Genomic DNA, 23,800 nt, shown 5'->3' with positions numbered 1-23,800 from the left:
CAGAGGAAAATCATTTGGGCAAAAAATGAAAAAGGATCCCAAGTCAAATTTATAGAAAATATTCCTTTATTAACTTTTGGTTGAGAATATGTTTGTATATTTTCAGAAAACCACTCCGAGACCATGTGGGTTCTGGCAACAGAGAGGAATTGACAGGAGTGCTCCAGCCATGAAGAGGAAGAGAAGCAGTCCAGAGGTGGAAGACGCTGATGATGCCTTGACATTTGAGAGCCGAAAACCGACTTCTGCGCATGGGCCATGAAGTTTCAATTGCACTTGTGGAAGAGCCACACTCAAGGGGCCAAAGAGCCGCATGTGGCTCGCGAGCTGCAGTTTGCCGACCACAGAGCTAGGGGACAAGTGCGGACACTTACTACCTCTCGGCTTGAGCAGATGAGTCCTCCCTGGGCCACTCGGGAGAAGAGCTGTCCTCCTCACGCCCCCTCCTGCGGGCGCTTTGTACACCGAGTCTGCGAGAAACAGTGAGGTTCCTTGTGCACCTCTCGACCGCCCTCCCCGCGCCTCCCCACTCCGTCACTCTCTTCACATCAGTTTCTCTGCCTGTCGCGTCAGGTGTAAAATCCCTTAGGCGCGATTTGCCGAGGGAGGAGGGAGGCTGTGAGGTGGATCCGGGCAAACCTGCTGGGCTCTTTTCTCCGCGGCCCAGGGGCCGGTTCCTGTGCCGTTGGCAGCAGTCAGGCTGGCCTGGGCCATCTCCACGCCTCCCCGTGAGCCCGCAGCTGGGACCTCGGGACCTTGGGCCTCAGGAGACCGTCAGGACTGCCTCTGCTCACTCTCCTGCCCTGTGAGGACTGCCTGTCTGTTCCCGGCCTGCGAGACCCAGGTGTGAGGGCAGGCCTGGGCCGGGCACTGCTGCCCCGCCCGTGACTGTGCAGTCCCCACAGGCCAGGGGCTTCCCAGACTTCGCATCCTCTGACTTACCCTCGCCACTCCCGGCCTCTGCTTCCCTTGTGGGCCTTCCTCTCCCTGCCCCAGGTCCTCTCTGGCTGACTGGGCTGCACTGGGGGACGGGAGGCTGAGCTGGAGCGAGCTCTCCATGCCCTCGCATCAGCCTCACTGCCCCCCGCCCCCTTCCTCCCTCCCCGCGCCAGTGAGGAGAGTTCCCGGTCCCACGGGCCCAGGACCTGCTCTGAGCTCCTCCGTGCCTCCGAGACGCCGGAGGTGAGGTGCCACTGCGCCCTTCCACAAAAGCCCTGTGCCTGTCGCCCAGCGGGCTCTGGTCCTTCTCCTCAGCCCTGACTCTTCACCAGCAAAAGGGGGAGCTGACGGGCGACCTGCCCCTGTCATCGCTCAGGACCGCTGATCATGGTGGTTCCCACCACGGTTCACAGGCCCCCCACCCTCTGTGCCAGCCAAGCCTGGCCTCACCTGGCGGGACGCCCAGCGGGTCGCCAGGGCACCGCTCTCCTGGGGGACCCGCGCCCGGTGGCCCTCTCTGCCGCCCTGGACAGGCGGCCTCCCCATCAGGGCCACTTCCTGCGGCAGGCGCAGGGCACCCACATCTGCCTATCATAGGGACCTTCGCAGGGCGGGCCACGGGCTAGATCCTCAGACATTGGGCCTCCTCTCCCCTCTCCGGGCAGACTCGGAGGGAAGTGGCACGTGTGTGTGGACTCGCCAGGACTGTCTTCGCGTGGCCCACTCCTCTCCCTGCTGGGCCAGCACTCTGGGCCCCCAGCCCCGGGCGGCCACGCAGGCACTGCCCTCCGGCCCCGCGCTTCGGGGGAGGGTCCCCTCATTAAGGACACGACAGGGACACGGCGACAGGCACGCCAGCCGGGCCCGGCCCGCAGAGGCCTCTGGTGAGCTGACTGCCGGCCGGCCCCGGGTTCGGGAGGCCGTCAGGGGCCCACGTGGCCTAAGCCCGCACAGGGCAGCTCAGGCAGCGCCTGGAATTGAGGGGCTTCGCCCAGAGCCCGGGGGCTCCTGAAACCGGTGGCGTCCCTGAGGGAGAGCAGTGCGCTGTGGACAGCGTGTCCCAGAGCCGGCGCCTGGGACACAGAGGCCGCTGCCGAGAGATGGCCGCTGGCCCAAGGCCGGGAGCTGCGACTCCGGGCCCTTCCGCTCAGGAGCCCTGAGGCCGGGACTCCCCAGCCAGCTGCTGGGGCCCCTCGGGCGCCGGCGGGGGTTGTGTGCAGGACAGAGCTGACAGATGCGCCCTCGGGACCTGCCTGGCCGGCAGCTGCAGCCGGAGCCCATTACACACCGGACAGCGCCTGCCCTCACCGAGTCCCTCCCCCACAGCCCTCCCGCCTTGACCCAGATTAGGTCAAAGCTGGGCTAGCCAGGCAGAGCCGGAGGTGGGGGTGGGGAGGTGGCCAGAGCTGAGGAGTAGGTCCCCCGAGAGGCCAGGACCACAGGCACCTCCCGAGGACCCTGCCCGGTCCCTGGGCTCAGGGCACGTCGAGGTCCAGGAAAGACCCGCAGACACAGCGGAAACAACTTCCTTGTGTTATTAGGGAGGGGGTCAGACCATTCTGGCCGCCGCGGGGGCTGTGGGCGCGGGAGGACAGAGTCGCTTGGGCTGGCTCCTTTGCTTGAGCATCTTGGGCTTTTCCATCGAGAGGGCTGCCCTTTCCCGGTCTTTTCTGGACTGGTTCTTCAGGGAGGACACCAGGAAGGCACACTGAGAGAGGAGGGCAGGGTCAGCAGCACCAGCGCAGGGAGCCCCCCCAGGACACACAGACAGATACAGACACAGACACACACACACTCACACACTCACACATTCACACATTCACACACACACTCACACACTCACACACTCACACACACACTCACACACACACACACTCTCACACACACACACTCACACACTCACACATTCACACACACACTCACACACACACACACGCTCACACACTCACTCACACACTCACACACACATACACACTCTCACACACACACACACATACACTCTCACACACACACTCACACACACATACACACACTCACACACTCACACACACTCACACATTCACACACACACTCACACACTCACACACTCACACACACACTCACACACACACTCACACACTCACACACTCACACACACACACCATACACACACGCTCACACACTCACTCACACACTCACACACACACTCACACACACACTCTCTCTCTCACACACACACACTCACACACACACTCACACACTCACACATTCACACACACACTCACACACACATACACACTCTCTCTCACACACACACACACTCACACACCATACACACACTCACACACTCACACACACACACTCACACACACTCAAACTCACACACACACACACTCACACACCATACACACACTCACACACTCACACACACACACTCACACACACTCAAACTCACACACACACACACACACTCACACACACACACTCACACTCACACACACACTCACACACACACACACACACACCACACGCGCACACACACACTCACACACACTCACACTCACACTCACACACACACACTCACACTCACACACACTCACGCTCACGCTCACACAGACCAAAAGGACTTGTAGTAAAAGGGTGGAAATCTACTGGAAGCAAATCCAGACTCCCAGGTGGAGAGGGGTCCGGGGGTGGCCGCCAAAGCCTCTTTTGTCAGGTTTGTAAAAGCTGTGTTCTTTGCCTCTTCGTGCTCCCTGCCCCGTTTTATGACCCTGTGCTTTTCCAGTTGGCCGCTCTTTTGCAGACATCAACTTCCAAGGCCGAACCCACGTGGTGCCCCTCTCCACGCCCCTTACTTGTAACATTGCTCTGTCTCCTGTGAAAATGTCTCCCTCTTTCTGCCATCTGTCCACATTTCTCTGTGAAAGTTTGCTTCCTTCTTCCCCCAACCCTGGCTTTCCTTTATGCCTTTTGGAGGTTCCAAGCCTCACCTATGCACTCCTCCACCATGGACCCCCTTTATTCCCGAGGTTCCCTAAACCTGCCTATTCTATCCCTACAGTTCCTCTCAGCGGTCCTCCTGACACCGTGGTCTCAGACTCCTGGTGCTGGAACTGAAAGAGCATGCCTGCTGTTGTAAGCACCGGGTGCTGGGGCTTTGTGTGCGGCCCCAGAGACAACACAGGAGCCAGTGCCCTCCTTTCCCCACCCCAAGGCACACCTTTTGCGAGTAGTTGAGAGCCTTTTCCATCTCAGACACGATGGCCTTGATGTCGTCACTTTCATAAACACCTGGAAACAAAGTGTTCGTGGGGAGTGCCCAGCAGGCTGCGGAGGCCTGAGCTGGAGGGCGGGGTGGGGTCTTAATGGCCAAGCTGATGAGCCCCACCCCGCCTGTCCCCGCTGGTCACAGCGAGTTACCAGCGGTGGGATGGCCGCGGACCCAGCCTGGAGCCTGCGCCACAGGGAGAGGAGAAAGGAGCACGGGCCCGGGGCCCTCCAGCGAGTGAGACCACCGCCCTGGGTTCCTGAAGCGGCGAGTGTCTGCAGTCAACACTGTGGACTATGTGAGGAGAACTAGAGCACAGTGACTAAGCAGACAGGCTCCGCGGTGGGCCCATGCCCACCTTTAGGCTGCGTGGGAGGGAGAGTGTGTTGTTGGCATCAGCTCACAATTCTCCTGCCCAAGTGGCATATTTCGGGGTGGCACGTCGGCCCCCTGCGACTATCACAATGAGCTCCGTGTTCCGGGAGCACTGCCTTGTCACCCTGTGATGAGCACTCCCTTCGGGAAACACTAAACCTGGGCCCTCCATGCTCCTTCCAGCTCTAAAGTGTGTAAAAACAGCTTTCCTTTCCCTTTTGACTCAAAAAATCAGGGTAAGACAAGTTACTTAAAACGAACCCTTTTAACCACGTTTGACTGAGTACGCTCCCTCGGTGTGGCCATTCCGCCCCCGTGTGCAGGGGCCGCGTGCGGACCGTGAAGAGCACGTTTCCGTTTCCGAACGGGGTTTTCGCACGGTGCACATGGGACACATCCCTGGCCCAGGGCGCGGAGCTGGCACCGAGAACCCAGCCCTCCGGCCAGCCAGCACGCACCCACCTGTGTCGCCAAACCAGTGGAAACGGCCTCCGGAGGCCCCGGCCACCTCCCGGTAGGCGGCGGCCGTGTCGGTGCGGCTGGCGTAGCAGGCGGGCGGGGTGGTGTCCATCGGCGGCTCGCCCACGTAGAAGAGACACACGTTCAGCTGGAGGTCACAGCCCCCGCAGGCCTCGGCCACGTAGGCGCAGAGCGTGGGCTGAGGAGAGAGGGCGGGGGGTTCCTGAGCCCGCCGTCCCAGATCAGTTCCGCCTACTGTGCGCCGGGTGTGGCCCTCGGTGCTGAGGATAGAAAGGCGAATGAGCTGGGCCACAATTCCTCTACTTTGCGAGGGGATGGCGGGGAGCTGGACCCAGAGCCTGGTGGCCACCAGGGAGCGCGTCAGAAATGCAGACTCGTGGGCCCCAGGCCAGACCTCCGGAAAGGGGCTCTGCCTCCACACGGCACCCAGGCGAGCCTCCCGCACGTGAGGTCCAGTGGGGAGCCGTGCTGAGGAGCTGCCACGTCCGCCAGGGGAAGATGGGGGTCACCAAGAACGGGGTGCCTGGACGTGGACCACCTACCACGTCCTGGTCGGGGATGCCCCCCGTGAAGAGGTAGATGCCCTGCGACTGCTGTCTGTCCTTGTCCTTGAAGTCCACCTCCACCGCCTTGCGCAGGGCGCTGAGGACGTTCCTGCTGCCCCCACACTGCAGGCTCAGGGCCCACCTGGAGGCGGAGAGGCCCGCTGAGGGAGGCCGGGGAGGCGGGACAGAGGCCTGCCCTCCGTGGAGGGGCTGGAGAGAACAGCCTGCCCAGCCTGCCCGCAGCCTCTGCCCACCACCTACTGCCAGGCGCTCTGCAGGCTGTCATGGCTCACGGACACCATCTCGGGCCTCCAGCTTTCGACGGTGCTGCCAAACCTGAGGGGAGGAACGAGGCTCGTTCTCAAGCAAGAGACCGGTCCCCTCGGTGCCCCAGCTCTGGGGGCTCCCAGGCTCCAAGGAGACCAAAATCCCGATTCCACCCCCATACTGTGGGGATGTCATGACCTGCCCGGACGGACGGACGGTCACAGGGAGGACAGGGCCAGGAGCACTCCTCCATGTCTTGGAGACGTGCATGTGTGAGCTGCTCCATCCCCTGGGAGGAGAGTCCTTCTCCCTCTCACCTTCCCTGGCACCGACTCATGCTCACGGCTCACACCCCCTCCATCTGCCAGGCGGTCGGTGCGTTTTTAACCTGCGTCAGTCCACCTTCTCTGTGAGGCAGGATGTAGATCCTGGGGACTCCTCCCTTCGCCAGAGGAGAGGAGCCTCTCTGTGGTCCAAACCGACTCCCCACTGCACTCCACCAGGTGCAGCCAGTGTCTTCAGTCTCCTCTGCACATGCCTGCCTCCCCCAAGGCCTTCGGCCCGAGGGCAGGCTTTGTGGTTGGGCTCTGTGCCTGGGCTTTTAGTAAAAGCTTGTTGAACGAATGGTTGGATGGATAAATGAGTGAAAACATTGCCTAAAATGTTTCTCTAGGAGGTTTTTCCTGGAATTTATTATGTAGAGATTAGTAGCCCAGTGCACTAAAATCATACACATTAAAGGGGGATTAATTAGAGGAAATATTTTAATATTGCTATTCTCTGTAATAGAAGTGCCAGCGGTGAAGGAAAAATCGTAAAATGTATATGAAAACCTTCCTCCTGTTAGAGTCTGGGGAGAGCCATGGGAACCAGAGTCAAGTCCCCGCCCACCCACGTTGCACCTTGAAATTGCATGAGACCCAGGCCCAGCCAGCCCTCCCCATTGGGCAAGACCCAGACCCGCCAGCTCCACCCCGTCAAGCCCCAAAGGGTAGGGGGTGCAGCCTCAGGGCTCACAGCCTGGCACTGGGTGGAGGGCACATCCTGAGGTCCCCTGTCAAGCCCTGCAGTGTGGGGGCCACAGCCTCAGGGCCCCTTTGCTGGCCCAGCGCGCAGCCTCAGTCTCTGCTGATCGCTCATTAAGGCTCTTACGGGAACTTAGCCTCCGCTGTGAGTGCAACATCTTGTGTTATGAAAACCTGTCTTCACTGTGGGCGCTGCCTTTTTGTGATGGTTTGATGGTCAATTTGCATATTTCCTCTTTATTAGATAGGATTAGTAGACTCTGATACAGAATAATATATAATATTAACTACTGCCTTAACCAGTTTGGCTCAGTGGATAGAGCAACAGCCTGCAGACTCAAGGGTCCCAGGTTCGATTCTGGTCAAGGGCATGTACCTTGGTTGTGGGCACATCCCCAGTAGGGGATGTGCAGGAGGCAGCTGATCAATGTTTCTCTCTCATTGATGTTTCTAACTCTCTATCCCTCTCCCTTCCTCTGAAAAAAAAAATCAATAAAATATATTTTTTAAAAATATTAACTACTGACATAATAGGCTCAGAACACTCCCTATTGAAGAGAAACCAAGATGGCAGCATAGGTAAACACCTGAACATGCTGCTTGCACAATCATATCAAAACTACGACTAAAAGACAAAACAGGTATCATCCAGAACCACGGGAAGGCTGGCTGAGTGGAAGTTATACAACTAGAAGGAAAGAGAAAAGCACACTGAAACTCGGAGGAGGTATGGAGGCACATGCAAAAAGGGCTGGCAACTGGGTATGCTGTTGTCTTCTTCAATCGGGAGGGAGATACAAGCTCCCGATTGCTCTGAATTCCAGTTCCAGGAGAGAGACTCTGGGGTTCCAGACTCATATGGAGAGAAACTGGACTGCCTGGTTTTGGGCAGAACTCAAGGGCGGCTTTCTCTCAGAGATGCTTGCAGCAATCATTGTTCCTGCATGGGGCCACAGGACACAGAGACCTGGGGGACTCTTTGGGGCAGGGCTGTTGGGCAGCCATTGCTGTTTGCTCCACCCTGATGATTTCCTGAGACTCTGCCCCACCCAATTTACAACCCCACCCAAGCTGTGTGCAGAGGCTTTTGCATATGAATGACCTGGCCTTTTTCAATCTAAAACTTAACTAACTGCAGCTGGGTCAGAGAGCTCCAAAGCTTCCAAAAGAAGGCCTAAGGCCTGGCAGCAACAGCCTCCATTACTTCACAGCTGGCCTCATCTGGGCACCTCCAAACTCCAAACAAAGAAGAGGAATCTGCAGATCTCACTGTACCTCCTGATGAGTGGCCTCAGGCAGTGGTTGACTTTGCACCTCTTTGGAGATCCAAGAGCCAGTGTACCCAGTGGTCAGAGTTGGACTATCCAGATTACAACTCCTCAGATCCATAAGGGCCACACTCAGGGGGAAGACTCAGTGAGCACCAAAGTCCCACTGAAGCAAGCCCTGTCCCATAAGGGTGTCTCCAGCACAGAAGTTCTCCCATCGTAGACACAGCTCTGATCCTCACTGCCAATTGGCCTGGAGGTCAATTCCTCCCAGTGATACCAACAACAATCAAGGCTTAACTACAACAAGACTGTGCACACAGACCACAATGGGGTGCACCAAGAGTGTCCACCTCAGGTAATTGGGGAGGCTGAGCCACTGGGCCCTACAGGACACCTAGCACACAAGGTCACTGTATCAACACAGGGAAGCAGCCAAAATGCAGAGACAAAGAAACGGGTCACAAATGAAAGAAATGGAGGAAAGCAAACTACTGGATATAGAGTTCAAAACCACAGTTATAAGGTTACTCAAGAATCTTCTAGAAATCTCTGAGAAATTTAGTGAGACCAATATGAAAAAGGACCAATTAGAAATTCAGCATACACTGACTAAAATAAAGAATAATATACAGAGAACCAACAGCAGACTAGAGGATCCCAAAAATCAAGTCAAAGATTTGAAATACGAGGAAGCAAAAAACACCCAACCGAAAAAGAAAAAAGAAAAAAAGAATCCAAAAAGTTGAAGATAGTGTAAGGAGCCTCTGGAACAACTTCAAGCATACCAACATCAGGATTATTGGGGTGACAGAAGAAGAGAGAGAGCAAGATACTGAAAACCTATTTGAAGAAATAATGACAGAAAACTTCCCCCACTTGGTGAAAGAAATAAACTTACAAGTCCAGGAAGAGCACACAACCTCAAACAAAAAGAATTCAAAGAGGACCACACTAAGACACATTGTAATTAAAATGCCAAGAGCAAAAGACAAAGAGAGAATCTTACAAGCAGCAAGAGAAAAACAGTTACCTACCTACAAGGGAGCACCCATATGACTGTCAGCTGATTTCTCAACAGAAACTATGCAGGCCAGAAGGGAGTGGCAAGAAATATTCAAAGTGATGAATAGCAAGAACCTACAACCAAGATTACTCTACCCAGCAAAGCTATCATTCAGAATTGAAGGTCAGATAAAGAGTTTATAGAAAAAGTTAAAGGAGTTCATCACCTATTCTTTAAGAAGAGGAAGAAGAAAAGGTAAAGGTAAAAATTATAAACAACAAGGTGACAACAAATACATATCTATCAACAAGTGAATCTAAAAATCAAGTGAATAAAAAATCTGATGAACAGAATAAACTGGTGAATATAATAGAATCAGGGGCACAGAAAGGGAGTGGACTGACAATTCTCTGAGGAAAGGGGGTTTGCAGGGTGCGAAAGAGACTAGACAAAAATCGTACCCCTATGGATGAGGACAAGTTGGGGGGAGATAAGGGCAGAGGGTGGGATGGGAACCGGGTGGAGGGGAGCTACTGGGGAGGGGGAGGGGAAGGAGAAACAACTGTAATAATCTGAACAATAAAGATTTATTAAAAAACACACACACTCCCTATTAGATATGAAGGTGTGTAAAATGTACAATTAAAAATATGTATAAAACTGCCGAAACCAGTTTGGCTCAATGGATAGAGTGTCGGCTTGGGGACTGAAAGGTCCCGGGTTCTATTCCGGTCAAGGGCATGTACCTTGGTTGCGGGCACATCCCCGGTAGGGGGTGTGCAAGAGGCAGCTGATCGATGACTCTCTCTCATCGATGTTTCTAACTCTCTATCTCTCTCCCTTCCTCTCTGTACAAAATCAATAAAAATATATTTTAAAAAATATGTATAAAACTATGTATATACTTAAATTATATTTAGCTATATACTGTATAATTAAGATATATATATTTAAATTCTATTTATATTTTAAATGTACATATTAAATTACTTATATACAAAATAATTTAAATGTATATATTTTACATAATTCAAGTATACATAGTTTTATATATTTATATCTGTATAATTCAGTTGTATATAGCTTCACATGAAGTTAAAGTTCAGAACTGAAACCCTAAATGAACTCCTGTGCCTTGTCAAACGCAGGTGAGGAGCTGGGACACTGGCATGCCTGGGCCTTATTTCTCTCTGTGCTGTCAGGCTGAGAGCCCAGTGGGGCGATGGGCGGGCTGTTCTGTCCTGGCTGATCAAGCTGTGTGTTTTGGGGCTGCTTCTGACCTGCTCCCCAGCAGGACTGTCCGGCAGCGCTTAATTATTCAATGCCCCAGCAAGATCGTTCAAGGCAGATAAACAGCGCTGCCCCAGGGTGCAGGGTGCAGGGTGCTCAGAACACCTTTCGCCTGACGCCCCTGCCAGGAGCCCAGCCCCACGGTGCCTGCACGCAGCCCCCCGGGCCGGCCCGGACGGACGGGAGCTCACGCGATGAGGTTGAAGGCGTCCTTGTTGGCCAGCTGCTCCTCCAGCAGCAGCCGCAGCGAGTGCTGGATGTGAATAATGTAGGTGGAGCTGGCCGCGGACAGGTCCAGCAGCACGGCCAGCCTGCGGGAGGAAACACAAGCCGGAGAACGATCGCTCAGATCGAGTTCTGTTCCGTTTTACTCTTTAACGCGTTTTCCAGGGGCCTGAGGTCAGCAGAGGCGGGTTTCCAGCAGACTCAGGCCCTGGCACCTCTCTCTCGGGGCTCCGACCTCAGAGAAGCCTCGGGGAGAGGCGGCCGCGGGGAGAGGTGGCATGGCCCTCCTCCTTTACAGACTAGCAGCCAGTACTGTTACGTGGGGTCTTTGAGGGAAACAGGAACGAGGTAAGCAGGCTGGATGTGGAATTCCGTTAGCTGGGCCTCTGGGGAAAGGTTGCATCTTTTGGTTTTCTTTGTGTTCTAAGGTCTTCAGCCCCACCCAGGTTTTTCCTCCCACCATGTCAGGTCTTACATTCCCACCTCCTCCCTCCGCGCTCACTGTGAGACACGACGGACAACAAAAGGAAACCCACTCGATTCAGAATCAGACGACCTTGGTTCGGGTCGCAGGTCCCACTTCCGGGGTGAGCTTAGGCGCGTCACAGAGCCCTCCGGCCCTGGGTACGCGGACTGTACACCCCAGTGTCTGTAAGACGACTTCTCACGGTTCAGAATTAAAGGACATGACAGATGTATAGTATTATCACAAAGTATACCACTTTCTGAGGTAACATATCGAGAGGTGTGAAATGAGAGCAAGGGTTGCAATGGGCACTCAGTGTGTCTCCTGCTCAGCATTCACTGAGTCCGGCGCAGCCTGCTTTCCTCTCGGACGCCCCTCGGCCTCTCAGGCCACTTGCTTTGGGTAGAGCGCCCCACCCCAGCTCTGTGGGTGGGCACTGGGAAGCAGGAGGTCACGCCGCCTGGCCGGGTGCAGAGCCCGAGGGTGGCCTTGCCCCGAGCTCCGGGGGTGCGTTTGGAGGGGAAAGCCTGCCGGCTGCCTGAGACAAGGCCGTCGGAGAGGAAACAGGGACGGTGAGAGGTGGAGGGGCTCGGGCCACACGTGAGTGCACAGCCAGCAAACCTGCTCGGAGCTTTCTGCTACCTTAACCAGTGGCGGGCAAACTCACTAGTCCACAGGGCCAAATATCCACAGGACAACGGTTGACGTTTCTTTGGAGAGCCACATTTTCTAAACTTAAACTTCTTCTAACGCCACTTCCTCAACATGGACTCCTATTTTATGGAAGAGCCACGCTCAAGGGGCCAAAGAGCCGCATGGGGCTGGCGAGCTGCGGTTTGCCGACCACGGGCCTGACCAGACCCCGCTGGTGTGTCGGGCCCGCCCGCCCCTCGGTTCTGAGCCTGTGACTGGGAAGAACCGCGTTGCGGTGAGGGTGTCGCTGCGGCTGGAGGGCTCTGCCGAGCAGCGAGCTGTCCCGAGCCGGAGCGGTGGCCCAGGGCCTCCGGGGCCCGGACGCGGCCCTGCCGGACAGGACGCTCCCGGAAGTACCTCTTCTCGCAGACGGTGCCCCAGATCCTCCTGCTGGCCAGCGAGAGCCACTCCACCCGCCGCTGGTACGCCCGCACGGCCCTGCCGAGCTGCTTCTGCGAACACAGGCACGCGGTGAGCGCGCCGAGCGCGGCGCTGGGGTCTGGGAGAGGGTCCCGTGGCTTCTGGGGAGGCGTGCCACGGCCACGGGCATGACGTCCACGGATCGTGGACACGCGGCCACGAGGCCCGAGGAGGAGTCTCGCTGCCCCATGTCGGGAGGAGGCAGAGTTTGTCCCAAAGGGCCAGAAGCTTTACTGTTTACTTTTCATTAGAGGCTTTTGTGTGGGGCGTGCAGGCCTCCGCCCGGATGGACGAGTGAGAAAGCCCCAAAGTGCTGCAGGCGGAGCACAGTTTGTTTATAAGAGAGGACTCTGCCCGCGGCCTGGGACCCACATCACCAGGCCCCCCGCCCCCGGCCCCGCGCCAGCTCTGCCGGGCCGCGCCCACCTGGTATTCGAAGAGGAAGGGCAGGTCCACGTGGACATTCCTCACCGTCCCGTCGTGCCACTGCAGCTGCACCATGGCCTTCTGCTCCGGTGCCGGGGGGCGTGGGCGAGCAGGAACACCGTGGGGAGGGTTTCACGTTCACTCTGGGCCTGGGACGCGGCCTGGCGGGCGCCAGCAGCAGCGCCTAGGACAGCCAGGCGGCTGCCCCCGGAGGCTCCCCTGAGCACAGGAGTCTTTAGCACACGCCAGGCTGGGAGCTTTGCTAATATGGAGTCAGGGACCTTAGAGACCCGGGGCCACGGCCCTTGGGTTCGGGAGCCTAGACAGGCCTTCGTGAACACTTGGGAGTCAAATTTGTTCACCTTTCTTCCTCCACCAAATCGTCATATCCACGCTTCAAAGTATCATTCCAGCGCTTAGTCATTCATCCATCTGCTGTCAATCATCCATCTCTTTCCTTTTAGCCTCCATTCACGACTCCTTCCATTTCTCCATCTTTCCATCCTTACTTTCACCCTTTTCTCTTTTTTATTCTGTCGTGCCATTCATCCTTCCATTTTTTCCTCCATCTGTTCACACACCTTTCCTCCCTCCCTCCCTCCCTCCATCCATCCATCCGCTTACGTGGCCATGCATTCATCAACACTTCCATCCATCTAGCCACTCGTCCTTCCTCTCCTTCCTCCATCCACTTCGTTGTCCACTCATTAGCTGCTGACTTGTACAGAGATACAGAGTTTTTCCTTCTAAAAGGTCCATCATCTGGGGAGATTCGGACATGTCAAATATACAGGTTGACACATCACAGGAGCAGGTGTCTGTACCCAGTGCAGGGAGGACACACAGTGGGTGTGCTGAGGGAGGCAGACACACAGTAGGTGTGCTGAGGGAGGCAGACACTCAGTGGGTGTGCTGAGGGAGGAGGACACACAGTGGGTGTGCTGAGGGAGGAGGACGCACAGTGGGTGTGCTGAGGGAGGAGGACGCACAGTGGGTGTGCTGAGGGAGGCAGACACTCAGTGGGTGTGCTGAGGGAGGAGGACGCACAGTGGGTGTGCTGAGGGAGGAGGACGCACAGTGGGTGTGCTGAGGGAGGAGGACGCACAGTGGGTGTGCTGAGGGAGGAAGACGCACAGTGGGTGTGCTGAGGGAGGAGGACGCACAGTGGGTGTGCTGAGGGAGGAGGACGCACAGTGGGTGTGCTGAGGGAGGAGGACGCACAGTGGGTGTGCTGAGGGAGGAGGACGCACAGTGGGTGTGCTGAGGGAGGTGCTCCCCCGGAGGACGGAGAGCCGCATCTCGTCACCTTGTGGACCGTGGACGATACCGTCTTCTGGAGGACAGGCACGAACTCCGTGATGGGCAGAAAGGCGTTGGGCGCCAGCACCTGGTACAGGCCCAGCCTCTTGGCTGGGACACAGCAAGGCGGCAGCGTGGAGCCGCAGGCCGTGCCTGCGGGCCTCGCCTCGGCCGCCTGCCTCCCCGCGTTTACCTCTCAGGCCGTGGACCTTGAGCCATTCCGCGGAGGTCTTGTCCAAGCTGGGGAACTCGATTGTGAGGGGGGCTTCGTGCTTCCGGGCTTTAGGCAGGAGACCTCCGAGGGGCCCTCCGGCAATCTCCGCGGGAATCTGAATTAAAACGGAAAATCCTCATCACACAGCCTCAGGCTGGAGCTGCAGAGCCTGCAGCCTCTGTGCACCCGGCCCCCACGGGGTCTTCCCAAAGGCGTTGCCCTCCCTCTCACCATCCACCCCCAGCCCCTCTCTGAGATTTCCGGAATGCCAGGGGAAGAGCAAGATGTGCCCCAAACCCACTTCCTCCTCCGTGAGCTCGTCCTGCCCCTCCCCATCCTGACCCACCGACAAGCACCCGGCCTCCTGCTGGGCGGCTTTGGCCCAGCCCGGCTCAGGGAGGACTCCTGCTGGGCGGCTTTGGCCCAGCCCGGCTCAGGGAGGACTCCTGCTGGGCGGCTTTGGCCCAGCCCGGCTCAGGGAGGACTCCTGCTGGGCGGCTTTGGCCCAGCCCGGCTCAGGGAGGACTCCTGCTGGGCGGCTTTGGCCCAGCCCGGCTCAGGGACTGAGGCCGCTCTCCCGTCACGTGGAGGCCGGCCCAGCCTCCGCCCACATTAGGAGCTGAGGCCGAGGTGCGGAGCGAGGAAGCACACAGCCCACGGGGGAGCGAAACAGGGAGCAGAAACTCCCAAACTCAGAGCCTCTGAGCACCATCTGCAGGGATCTTGCTATATCCGAGCGCCATTGTGCCCTTATCCACTCAGTTTATTTTAAAATTTAACGTGTGGCATTGAAGTGTTTTAATGTTCAATTTAATTTGCTTTCGAAAACAGACTCCTTTTTTGTACTTAAATAATTTTAGAAAGATCTGTTGGTGAGCTAGATTTAAATATGTGACTTTAAGAATATTAATCTATGTTTGAGCTTACAATCATCTCATGAACCCCACACAGTGCATGCATTTCCCTTTGGGGCGCTCCTAACGACATGTGGCTGCCCGCAGACCCGGCTGGGTCCGAGCCGCCTCAGCCTGCTCGTCGCTAAGAGGTTAACCTGCTGCTGCTGCTGCTGCAGGACACAGACCTCGAGGACTAAGCCCTGCCCCTGCCCGCGCCCCGGCAGGGAGCTGTGGTCCTGACAGGATGCCGTGGGGGTTCCGCGGAACCAGCAGGAGAGCCGGCCGGCACGCAGCGGCCCCGGCTCCGGCCCCGGCTCCGTGCACAGCTCCCTGCGGGCGTCCGAGCGGCTCGGCGGGACCCTGAGCTGTGGCCCGGGTGAGGGCGGGGCCTCTCAGACAGCCTGCTCCGTGCGGGGGGTGTTCACGGTCCCCCGGGGGAGGGGGAGGAAATGCCCAGTTTCCCCGGGCCCTCGGCACAGGGAGGCCGGCCTGCCAGCTCAGAGCGAGGGCTCTGCTCTCCTCACCCAGGACGTGGCCGCAGCCCGCCCTGCGGATGGGGAGGAGGGGAGGAGCGGGCCGCGGTGGCTCCGGAAGGTCCTGGGTCTCCTGCACCCACCTCCTCTGGGAGCCGGGCTTCGGGAACCCACCTCCCCCGGGGGCCGGGCTTCGGGCACCCACCTCCCCCGGGGGCCGGGCACCCACCTCCCCAGGGGCCGGGCTCCGGGCACCCACCTCCCCCGGGGCCGGGCTCTGGGCACCCACCTCCTCCGGGGGCCGGGCTCCGGGCACCCACCTCCCCCGGGGCCGGGCTCCCACCTCCTCCGGGGGCCGGGCTCCGGGCACCCACCTCCCCCGGGGCCGGGCTCCGGGCTCCCACCTCCCCCGGGGCCGGGCTCTGGGCACCCACCACCCCCGGGGCCGGGCTCCGGGCACCCACCTCCCCCGGGGGCCGGGCTTCGGGCACCCACCTGCCCCGGGGGCTGGGCTCCGGGCACCCACCTCCCCCGGGGGCTGGGCTCCGGGCACCCACCTCCCCCGGGGCCGGGCTCCCACCTCCCCCGGGGCCGGGCTCCCACCTCCCCCGGGGCTGGGCTCCGGGCACCCACCTCCCCCGGGGGCCGGGCTCCGTGCACCCACCTCCCCTGGGGGCTGGGCTCCATGCACCCACCTCCCCCGGGGGCTGGGCTCCGGGCACCCACCTCCCCCGGGGGCCGGGCACCCACCTCCTCGGGCGGGCCGGGCTCCGGGCAGGCGGCGCTGCTTTGCAGGGCGTGGACGCGGGCCAGGAGGCACTGGGCCCTCTGCATCTCCGCCCGCAGCTCCTCCACGTCAGCGCTGGCGCAGGCCTGGGGGTGTGGGGGGCGGTGAGCCGCTGGGGCCCCGGCCCCGCAGCAGCCACGGCGAGGCCCACGGCGAGGCCCACGGCGAGGCCCACGGCGAGGCCCACGCCAGAGGCCCACGCCAGAGGCTGCAGGGCCAGCGCCGCTCCGACCAGCTGGACATGTGGCCGGCCCCGTGGCAGAGCCGCGTCCGCCGCGTCCGGCTGCACTGGCACGCGCGCCCCGTCCAGTGAGGGCGCCTGACCTCAGAGCGTGCAGGCACTCACCCTGCCGGCCGCGAGGGGAGGGTGGCTCTGAAGGGGCCGCGGTCAGCGCTGGCCGCACGCTCAGCGTCCGGTGCGGCCGTGGAAACGGCTGGCGCTCCTCACAAACAGGCCGACCCCGGGCCGCTGCCCTGCAGGTGTGGCCTCACAGACTGAGCGCCACGGCACCACGCAGGCCACGCCCACGGGGCCGCAGGGGCCTGCGAGCAGAGCCCGCCCGCACCCGGACAGCGTGGGGAGCCCAGAGGCGCCGCTGACGGGGGGAGACATCAGGCCCCGCGCCCGGAGGGGGCGGACTGGCTCCTGCAGCCGGGCGGGGAGGGGGGGGCTGCCCTTCGGGGAGATGGGAGCGTTGGGAGCAGAAGGGGGCTGCACCCACTGTGACTGTGGAGTCCACTGTGAGCGGCTGACTCTGTGTTAGTGACTTTCACGTCATTATTTTAAATCCTATAAATAAGAGGGTAATATGCAAACAGACCAAAGAGCAGAACTGAACAACCAATCAAAGTGTCATATGCTAATGAACCCTGAGCCTGCTCAACCAATCGCTATGACATGCACTGACCACCAGGGGGCAGTCAGTCAGCTGGTCCACCAGCTGCTGTGATGTGCACTGACCACCAGGGGGCCAGCTTGCTGCTGGGGTCTGGATTGTGACTGAGCAGGACGAGGAGAACACACCTCCCACAGTCCCTCCCCGACCTGATCCTGCACCGGAGGGGGCCCTCCACCTGGCTGCACTCTCCCCATTGGGACCCTCAGGAGCTGTCGGAGTGCAAGCCTCAGCCCAATGCCTCAGGCCACTCCCCCGGGGAGGGGGGCGCCCGGTGCAGGGCTCTCCCATCGGGCTGAGTGGGCGCAGTGGCCGGATGAGCGGAGCGGCAGGCGTGCTGGGCTGCGGGTTTGAGCCCGGCCGTGTGGGCGCCCAGAGTAAACTGGTGCCCCGGCCTCCAGTGTAAAAGTAACACACGGAACCAACACACTCAGACTCTTCTTGGAGACGCCGGGGACCGGGCGGCCCTCCCTCGGAGCTGGCCGGGCGGCTGGGCGGCAGGCGCCTCCCTCCCGCCCGGCGCCCCCACATCGCCCTCACATTGGCGAGGACGGTGAGGCTCAGGGTCTCCGCCTCCGCAGGAGCAGAGAAACACAGCTGTGCCGAGAGGACACGGCTCCACAGTGAGCTCTCTGATCCGCCGTCAGGCGTGACGGGCCCCGTGGTCGGCAAACTCATTACCAACAAGCCAAATGCCAACAGGGCGACTGGAATGTCTTTTGAGCTGGAAACGGACCTCTGCGCACAGGCCGTGAAGTCTCCATCGCCCTGTGTTTGTGGAGGAGCCGCACCCAAGGGTCCAGAGAGCCGCATGTGGCTCGAGAGCCGTGGTTTGCAGACCGCTGGCCTAGGCCCTCCCAGCCCTGCAGTCTGGCCGCTCAGGACGAGGGCAGGAAGGCGTGCTGAGAGGAAGGTCCCGGCCCCGGCCCCCGCCCTCCCCGCCGTGGGCCCCGCTGAGCGGCCCACAGGCTGTGTTCCTGTGGCCACGGGACTGCCCACTTTGGCTGTGGCCTCCAAGTGGGCACAGGCCACGGGGGCAAGGGCGGGCCGGGCGGCCCGGTGCAGAGCTGACTGCTCGTTCAGCAGTGGCTGCGTGGGTCCCGGGGGAGGGGGGAAGGGGGAGGGGGGCTGTCGGGCACTGGGGGGAGGGCACCGGAGCCATGATGCAGACCCAGGGCTTTGCTGGGGCCCACACGGTGGCCACGGTCAGACCAGGACTCCCCACGAGGCTTCCACAAGCTCAGCCTCACGGTGTGCAGCGAGCTCATCTCACACTGAGCGCAGGGCCCTCCCCACACCTGAGCCTGCACCTGGTCCCCGGGGAGCCGCGAGCTCGGCGGAGGCGGCGGGCCCCTCACCTCTGCCTGCGGGCTGTAGCAGTGGTAGCGGCCCCCGACGGCCTCCGCCAGGTTCTTCAGGACAGCCTGCGGGAGCCGAGACCTCAGGCACACCAGCGCCCCGCCTTCTCCTGCCCAGCCCGGCCCCTCCCCGGCGGTCCACCCGGCCTCCAGGCTGCCTCCGCAGGACAGCGGCGGCACTCACCGGAGGCACCCGGGCCTCGCACTGGTAGGAGACAAGGTGGGTGCGGAGGCCCCGGCCCAGGGCGGCCTGCTGGATGTAGTCAGACAGGATTTCGGGGGGCTGATCTGGGCTGGGCAAAAGCAGAGGGAGATAAGGGGGCACCGCAGGAGGGCATTCCAGAGCAAAAACGGTAATTTCCAGGGGAAATCGGCAGGGGCCCGCCCATCCCTGTGTCCCAGCCTCCCGTGTCCCATGTCACCCGTGTCCCAGGTCCCGTGTCCCATGTCACCCTGTCCCAGGTCCCGTGTCCCAGGCCTCCCGTGTCCCAAGCCACTCGTGTCCCAGACCTCCCGTGTCCCTAGCCACCCATGTCCCAGGCCCCGTGTCCCAGGCCTTCTGTGTCCCATGTCACCCGTGTCCCAGGCCGCCCAGGTCCCGTGTCCCAGGCCGCCCGTGTCCCGGCCGCCCAGGTCCCGTGTCCCAGGTCCCGTGTCCCAGGTCCCGTGTGCCGGCCGCCCGTGTGGGGAGTGGGCGGAGCGCAGCACGGTCTGGCCGCCAGGGCGGGCACTCGGTCAGGCCTGTGTCGGGAGGCGGCCCGGGCGCTTTCTCCTAACCAGAGGCCTGAGCCTCTTGTCAGGACGGGAGACCTACCAGCTGCCCAGCACGGCCAGCAGCGAGTCCAGCCCCTCGGCCGCGAAGGCCCTCCTCAGGGCTTGCAGCAGGTTGCTGCCTCCCTCCGGCGGCGACGTCTCCACCCAGAGCCTGAGCTCCCGGAGGCTGGGACAGACCGCAGCCGTCACCGCTCCGCACGGCGTGCGGGGCCCCAGCACCCCGAGCCCGAGCGTGCGGGGCCCCAGCTCCCCGAGCCCGAGCTCCCGGAGGCTGGGACAGACCGCAGCCGTCACCGCCTCCGCACAGCGTGCGGGGCCCCAGCACCCCGAGCCCGAGCTCCCGGAGGCTGGGACAGACCGCAGCCGTCACCGCCTCCGCACAGCGTGCGGGGCCCCAGCACCCCGAGCCCGAGCGTGCGGGGCCCCAGCACCCCGAGCCCGAGCGTGCGGGGCCCCAGCACCCCGAGCCCGAGCGTGCGGGGCCCCAGCACCCGAGCCCGAGCGTGCGGGGCCCCAGCACCCCGAGCCCGAGCGTGCGGGGCCCCAGCACCCCGAGCCCGAGCGTGCGGTGCCCCAGCACCCCGAGCCCGAGCGTGCGGTGCCCCAGCACCCCGAGCCCGAGCGTGCGGTGCCCCAGCACCCCGAGCCCGAGCGTGCGGGGCCCCAGCTCCCCGAGCCCGAGCGTGCGGTGCCCCAGCACCCCGAGCCCGAGCGTGCGGTGCCCCAGCACCCAGAGGCCCGGGGCGGTGCCCCAGCACCCAGAGGCCCGGGGTGGCGGGGGGTGGCGGGGGGGGGGGCAGGCAGCTGTGAGGCCGCCTCCCGGGCAGTGCCCTCCCGGGAGCACCTCCATGGCGCTGTGAGAGCTCTGCTCCTCCCACTTCCTTTCCGTCTGAATTAAAAATACAAAATCTCAGCTTGCTGCTAGAAATCTGTCTTTCGTTATTGCAACTACTGACTCTCCCTTTGTTGTTGTTGTTAATCCTTCCTCTGAGGATGTTTTTCCATTGACTTTTAGAGAGAGGAGGAGGGATGGAGGGAGGGAGGGAGCGATTGAGACAGCCGGGGATCTAGCCTGCAGCCAAGGTACAGACCCTTGACCGAATCGAACCCGAGACCCTCCAGGCCTGGGGCGGGCACTCTGCCCATGAGCCCCAGGGAGAGGCGTCTCCTTTCAGAAAGAGCACCGGGCCCAGCGCCCGCCCAGGGTGTCCGGCTGGAACCCACAGCCCTTTGCTTTGATTCCGCAGGGCGCGCTGTGGCTGCGCTCTGGCTGGGCTGGGCCTCCGGCTCCTCAGCAGGTGCTGGGGAGCCCCGTCCACAGTGAACGGTGACACGGGGACACAGGCCGAGCGGGTGCAGACAGGACGGACATCACGCATCCAGGCTGACCGAGGGAGGAGCTGCTGCCGGGCGACCCCAGCCACCTCGGGTTTGGACAGTGGAGACGGGTCTGACTGAGGGGCGCCCCCGGAGCAGCACTGTCCCCGAGCGCCTGCCACACCCAGCCCATTTTCCATTTCGTCCTCACAGCTCAGAGGGGCAGTCCCGCTCCTCCTGCTCACAGAGGGTGAAGGACTGGCCGAGGCCACCAGGACCGGCTCAGAGCCAGACGCTCCTGGCTCTGGCGCTGCTGCTTGGGCGTGTCCCTTAGCCCGAGCCTCAGGTTCCTCACCCGCCGCATGGGGACTGGCCACAAATCACACTGAGAACAGCCTGGTGGTGTGCGTGCCCTCGTGTGCAACGCCATCACAAGATGGCCACCACCAGATGGCCACGCGCACAGCGGAGGTGCGGCCGGCGGCCGCTGTGTGGTGAGGCCTGGGGGTCCCGCGGCTCCACATGGCGCAGAGGAGGCTGGTCCCAGAGGAGGAGGCTGGTTGCAATGGGGGAGGGCAGTGGCAGGCGATCAGGCTGGCAGGGGAGCCATTAGGGGGCGATCGGGCTCACAGGCAGAAGTGGTTAGGGGTGATCAGGCTGGCAATGAGGTAAGTTGGGAGCCAGCAGTCCCAGATTGTGAGAGGGATGTCCGACTGCTGGGGTAGGCCTGATCCCTGTCTGGCAGTCAAACATCCCCCGAGGGGTCCCAGGTTGGAGAGGGTGCAGGCGGGGCTGAGGGACCACCTCCCTACCCCCCGCCCACGCACGAATTTCATGCCCCAGGCCTCTCATATTAAATAAGACAGTGCATGTGAGTGCCCAGCACATGGCAGGGATCAAAGATATTTCCTTCCTGGAAAAGACATTTTTACTTGGTGGAATAAGTAGAAACTCTTACCCACCTTCCCTCTCACCACTTCCCCAAACAGGAACTCCCACGTAAAGGGCTGGGAAGCTGAGCGGTCTGTGCAGTGGGCACTGACAGTGTGAGAGAGCAGGGCCTGAGGGGCGGAGGCCGGAGCGCGGTCCCCCTGCACCAGAGGCTGTGGTTCCGCTCCTGGCCAGGCACGTGCTGGGTGGACATTCCGGGGCTTCCAGTCCTGCTCCTCCCTCCCCCTCCTCCTCCCTCCCTAAGCAATAACAAACTGCCCCGGTTTCTGGACGGAAGTGGTGCCCTGGCCACCTTGCCTCTCTGGGGGGCTGCTGGGAGGGTGGCCTTTCCAGCGCCTGGCGCCTGGAGTCGGTTCTGTGAGCCGGCTCTGTGCTGGGCCGTGGGCTGGCGCCCGGGCCGCGCTCTAAGGACACTGACGCGGAGGAGGTGGCCAGGCGGCCACTCACCTGGAGGCGCTGACGGCCACGGGCTCCGGCCAGAGGGCGCTGGCGGTGGAGCCGAAGGTCAGGACCAACAGCCTCTCCTTGTGGCTCAGCTGCTCGTCGATGAGGCTCTGGGACGGCGTGGGGAGGGCGGCGGTTACTCCGGCTGAGCGGACTGAGTGGGACCCCGCCTCCATGACTGAGGGCACAGGGGGGCACCGGCTCCCCCCGGGGGGCCATGTCACCGGGCACGTGCGCACCGGAGCCCAAGGGGCTGTGAGGGGGAGTTGGGGAAGAGCTGGAGAAGGCACAGCCCTGGGAAGTCTGGGAGGAGGGTGGATGGGCAGGCGCCGGCCCCGAGCGAGGCCCAGGAGGAGGCTGGTGGTTTGGGGAAATCTCGCTCCTTCCCCAGCCCCAGGAAGCAGGGGGAGCCCGGCCAGACCCCGCCCTTCGGCGCCACGGGATCTCCTCTCGCGGAAACAGCGTGGGAACAGCTGGAACTGGTGAGCCTGCCCTGTTAGCGTGCGGCTGTGCTCTCATAGGGAAGGCACACGCTGGCGGGTGTTACACACGGGCCTGGGAGCGGAGCACGTGTGGGTGACCTGCTGCTCTCCACGCGGCTGGCAGGCCTGGCCAACGCGCAGTGACTCCACCCTGTCCTGCGTAACCGGCTCAGGTACGGCAGGCGCCCGGACCCTGATGTCCGTTACGTTCCCGCTGCACCTGTCTGCCTGCCTGGTCCCGATGCCCTCCTGTGAGTGCAGGAGCCGCCCCGCCGCCTGAGGCTGCCTCCTCCAGAGCGGGCCTGGAGGCCCACCGGGTCAGCAGTGTGCGTGTGCCCGTGTGTGTGCGTGTGCTGTGTGTGTGGTGTGTGTGTGTGTGGTGTGTGTGGTGTGTGTATGGTGTGTGTGTGTGTGTGTATGGGGTGTGTGTGTGTGCTGTGTGTGTGTGTATGTGTGTGGTGTGTGGGGTGTGGGGTGTGTGTGTGTGTGTGCTGTGTGTGTTGTGTGTGTGCTGTGTGTGTGTGTATGTGTGTGGTGTGTGCTGTGTGTGTGTGTGTATGTGTATATATATATATATTACTGATTTCAGAGAGGGGAAAGCCTTTCTATGCCAGGCTATTCCAGGCAGCAGCTGAGGAAGCCCTGTCTCCCGCTGGCAGCTGGGAGGGGCTGTGGTCGCCCATTTCACAGATGGGAAGGCTGAGGCTCAGGTGGGTGGGTAACGCGGCCGCAGAGCCCGAGGGCGGGGGGCTGAGGCCGCTCCACACCCAGAGCCCCGGCTCCCCTCCCTGAGGGCGGGGGGGCAGCCGGGCGGGGGGGCCGAGCGGGTGCTGGCCGAGCCAGTCCAGGGGACAGCTCTGGGGGAGCTGGACGCTCACCCCCTTCAGGGCGGGGTGCCCCGCTGTCCGTGCTGAGGGGCCCTCCCCGGGCTCACCTCGAGGTCCCGCAGAAACTCCTCTCTCCGGGGGCCCCCGCCCAGCACGGCCGCGTCCACCAGGAGCCCCACGCCGGCACCCGCGACCAGCCCGAACGCCTGCGACCGAGGGGCGGTGAGCGGCCGCACCACGGCACCGGCCCGGCCCTGGGGCCCCGCCCCGCCCCCGCCCCCCCGCGTACCATCTGCCTCAGTCCGTGAGGTTTGGGGTCCCCCCCGTCCCCAGGAATGAGCATGGCTCCAGGCCTGGCCCGTTGGGGTCTCAGCCCCTGGGAGGGCCCGGTGGGAGCCAAGCCCAGG

The 23,800-nt window shown here is 61.5% G+C and overlaps 1 protein-coding gene across 1 annotated transcript in view; it reads right to left on the bottom strand.

Annotated features, from left to right (window-relative positions):
* Positions 1-2,455: 2,455 nt before the first annotated feature.
* The window catches only part of VWA3A (von Willebrand factor A domain containing 3A), a 38,246-nt gene continuing 16,901 nt past the window's right edge, over positions 2,456-23,800 (bottom strand). The window contains exons 6-21 of the mRNA XM_045589322.1: positions 23,501-23,647; positions 22,088-22,194; positions 19,413-19,538; positions 18,783-18,891; positions 18,599-18,664; positions 16,308-16,430; positions 14,168-14,303; positions 13,982-14,085; positions 12,676-12,756; positions 12,187-12,281; positions 10,637-10,756; positions 5,851-5,925; positions 5,587-5,731; positions 5,027-5,222; positions 4,142-4,212; positions 2,456-2,647 (exon numbers count right to left, since the gene is read on the bottom strand). Coding sequence (XP_045445278.1) covers positions 2,489-2,647; positions 4,142-4,212; positions 5,027-5,222; positions 5,587-5,731; positions 5,851-5,925; positions 10,637-10,756; positions 12,187-12,281; positions 12,676-12,756; positions 13,982-14,085; positions 14,168-14,303; positions 16,308-16,430; positions 18,599-18,664; positions 18,783-18,891; positions 19,413-19,538; positions 22,088-22,194; positions 23,501-23,647 — 1,860 coding nt within the window. The 3' untranslated portion in view covers positions 2,456-2,488. The remainder of the gene's footprint in view (positions 2,648-4,141; positions 4,213-5,026; positions 5,223-5,586; positions 5,732-5,850; positions 5,926-10,636; positions 10,757-12,186; positions 12,282-12,675; positions 12,757-13,981; positions 14,086-14,167; positions 14,304-16,307; positions 16,431-18,598; positions 18,665-18,782; positions 18,892-19,412; positions 19,539-22,087; positions 22,195-23,500; positions 23,648-23,800) is intronic.

This window comes from Pipistrellus kuhlii, unplaced genomic scaffold, assembly GCF_014108245.1.
Source record: "Pipistrellus kuhlii isolate mPipKuh1 unplaced genomic scaffold, mPipKuh1.p scaffold_m20_p_31, whole genome shotgun sequence".
Lineage (NCBI taxonomy): Eukaryota > Metazoa > Chordata > Mammalia > Chiroptera > Vespertilionidae > Pipistrellus > Pipistrellus kuhlii.
The sequence above is the reverse complement of the archived record's forward strand: the minus strand, read 5'-3'. Positions and strand labels throughout refer to the sequence as shown.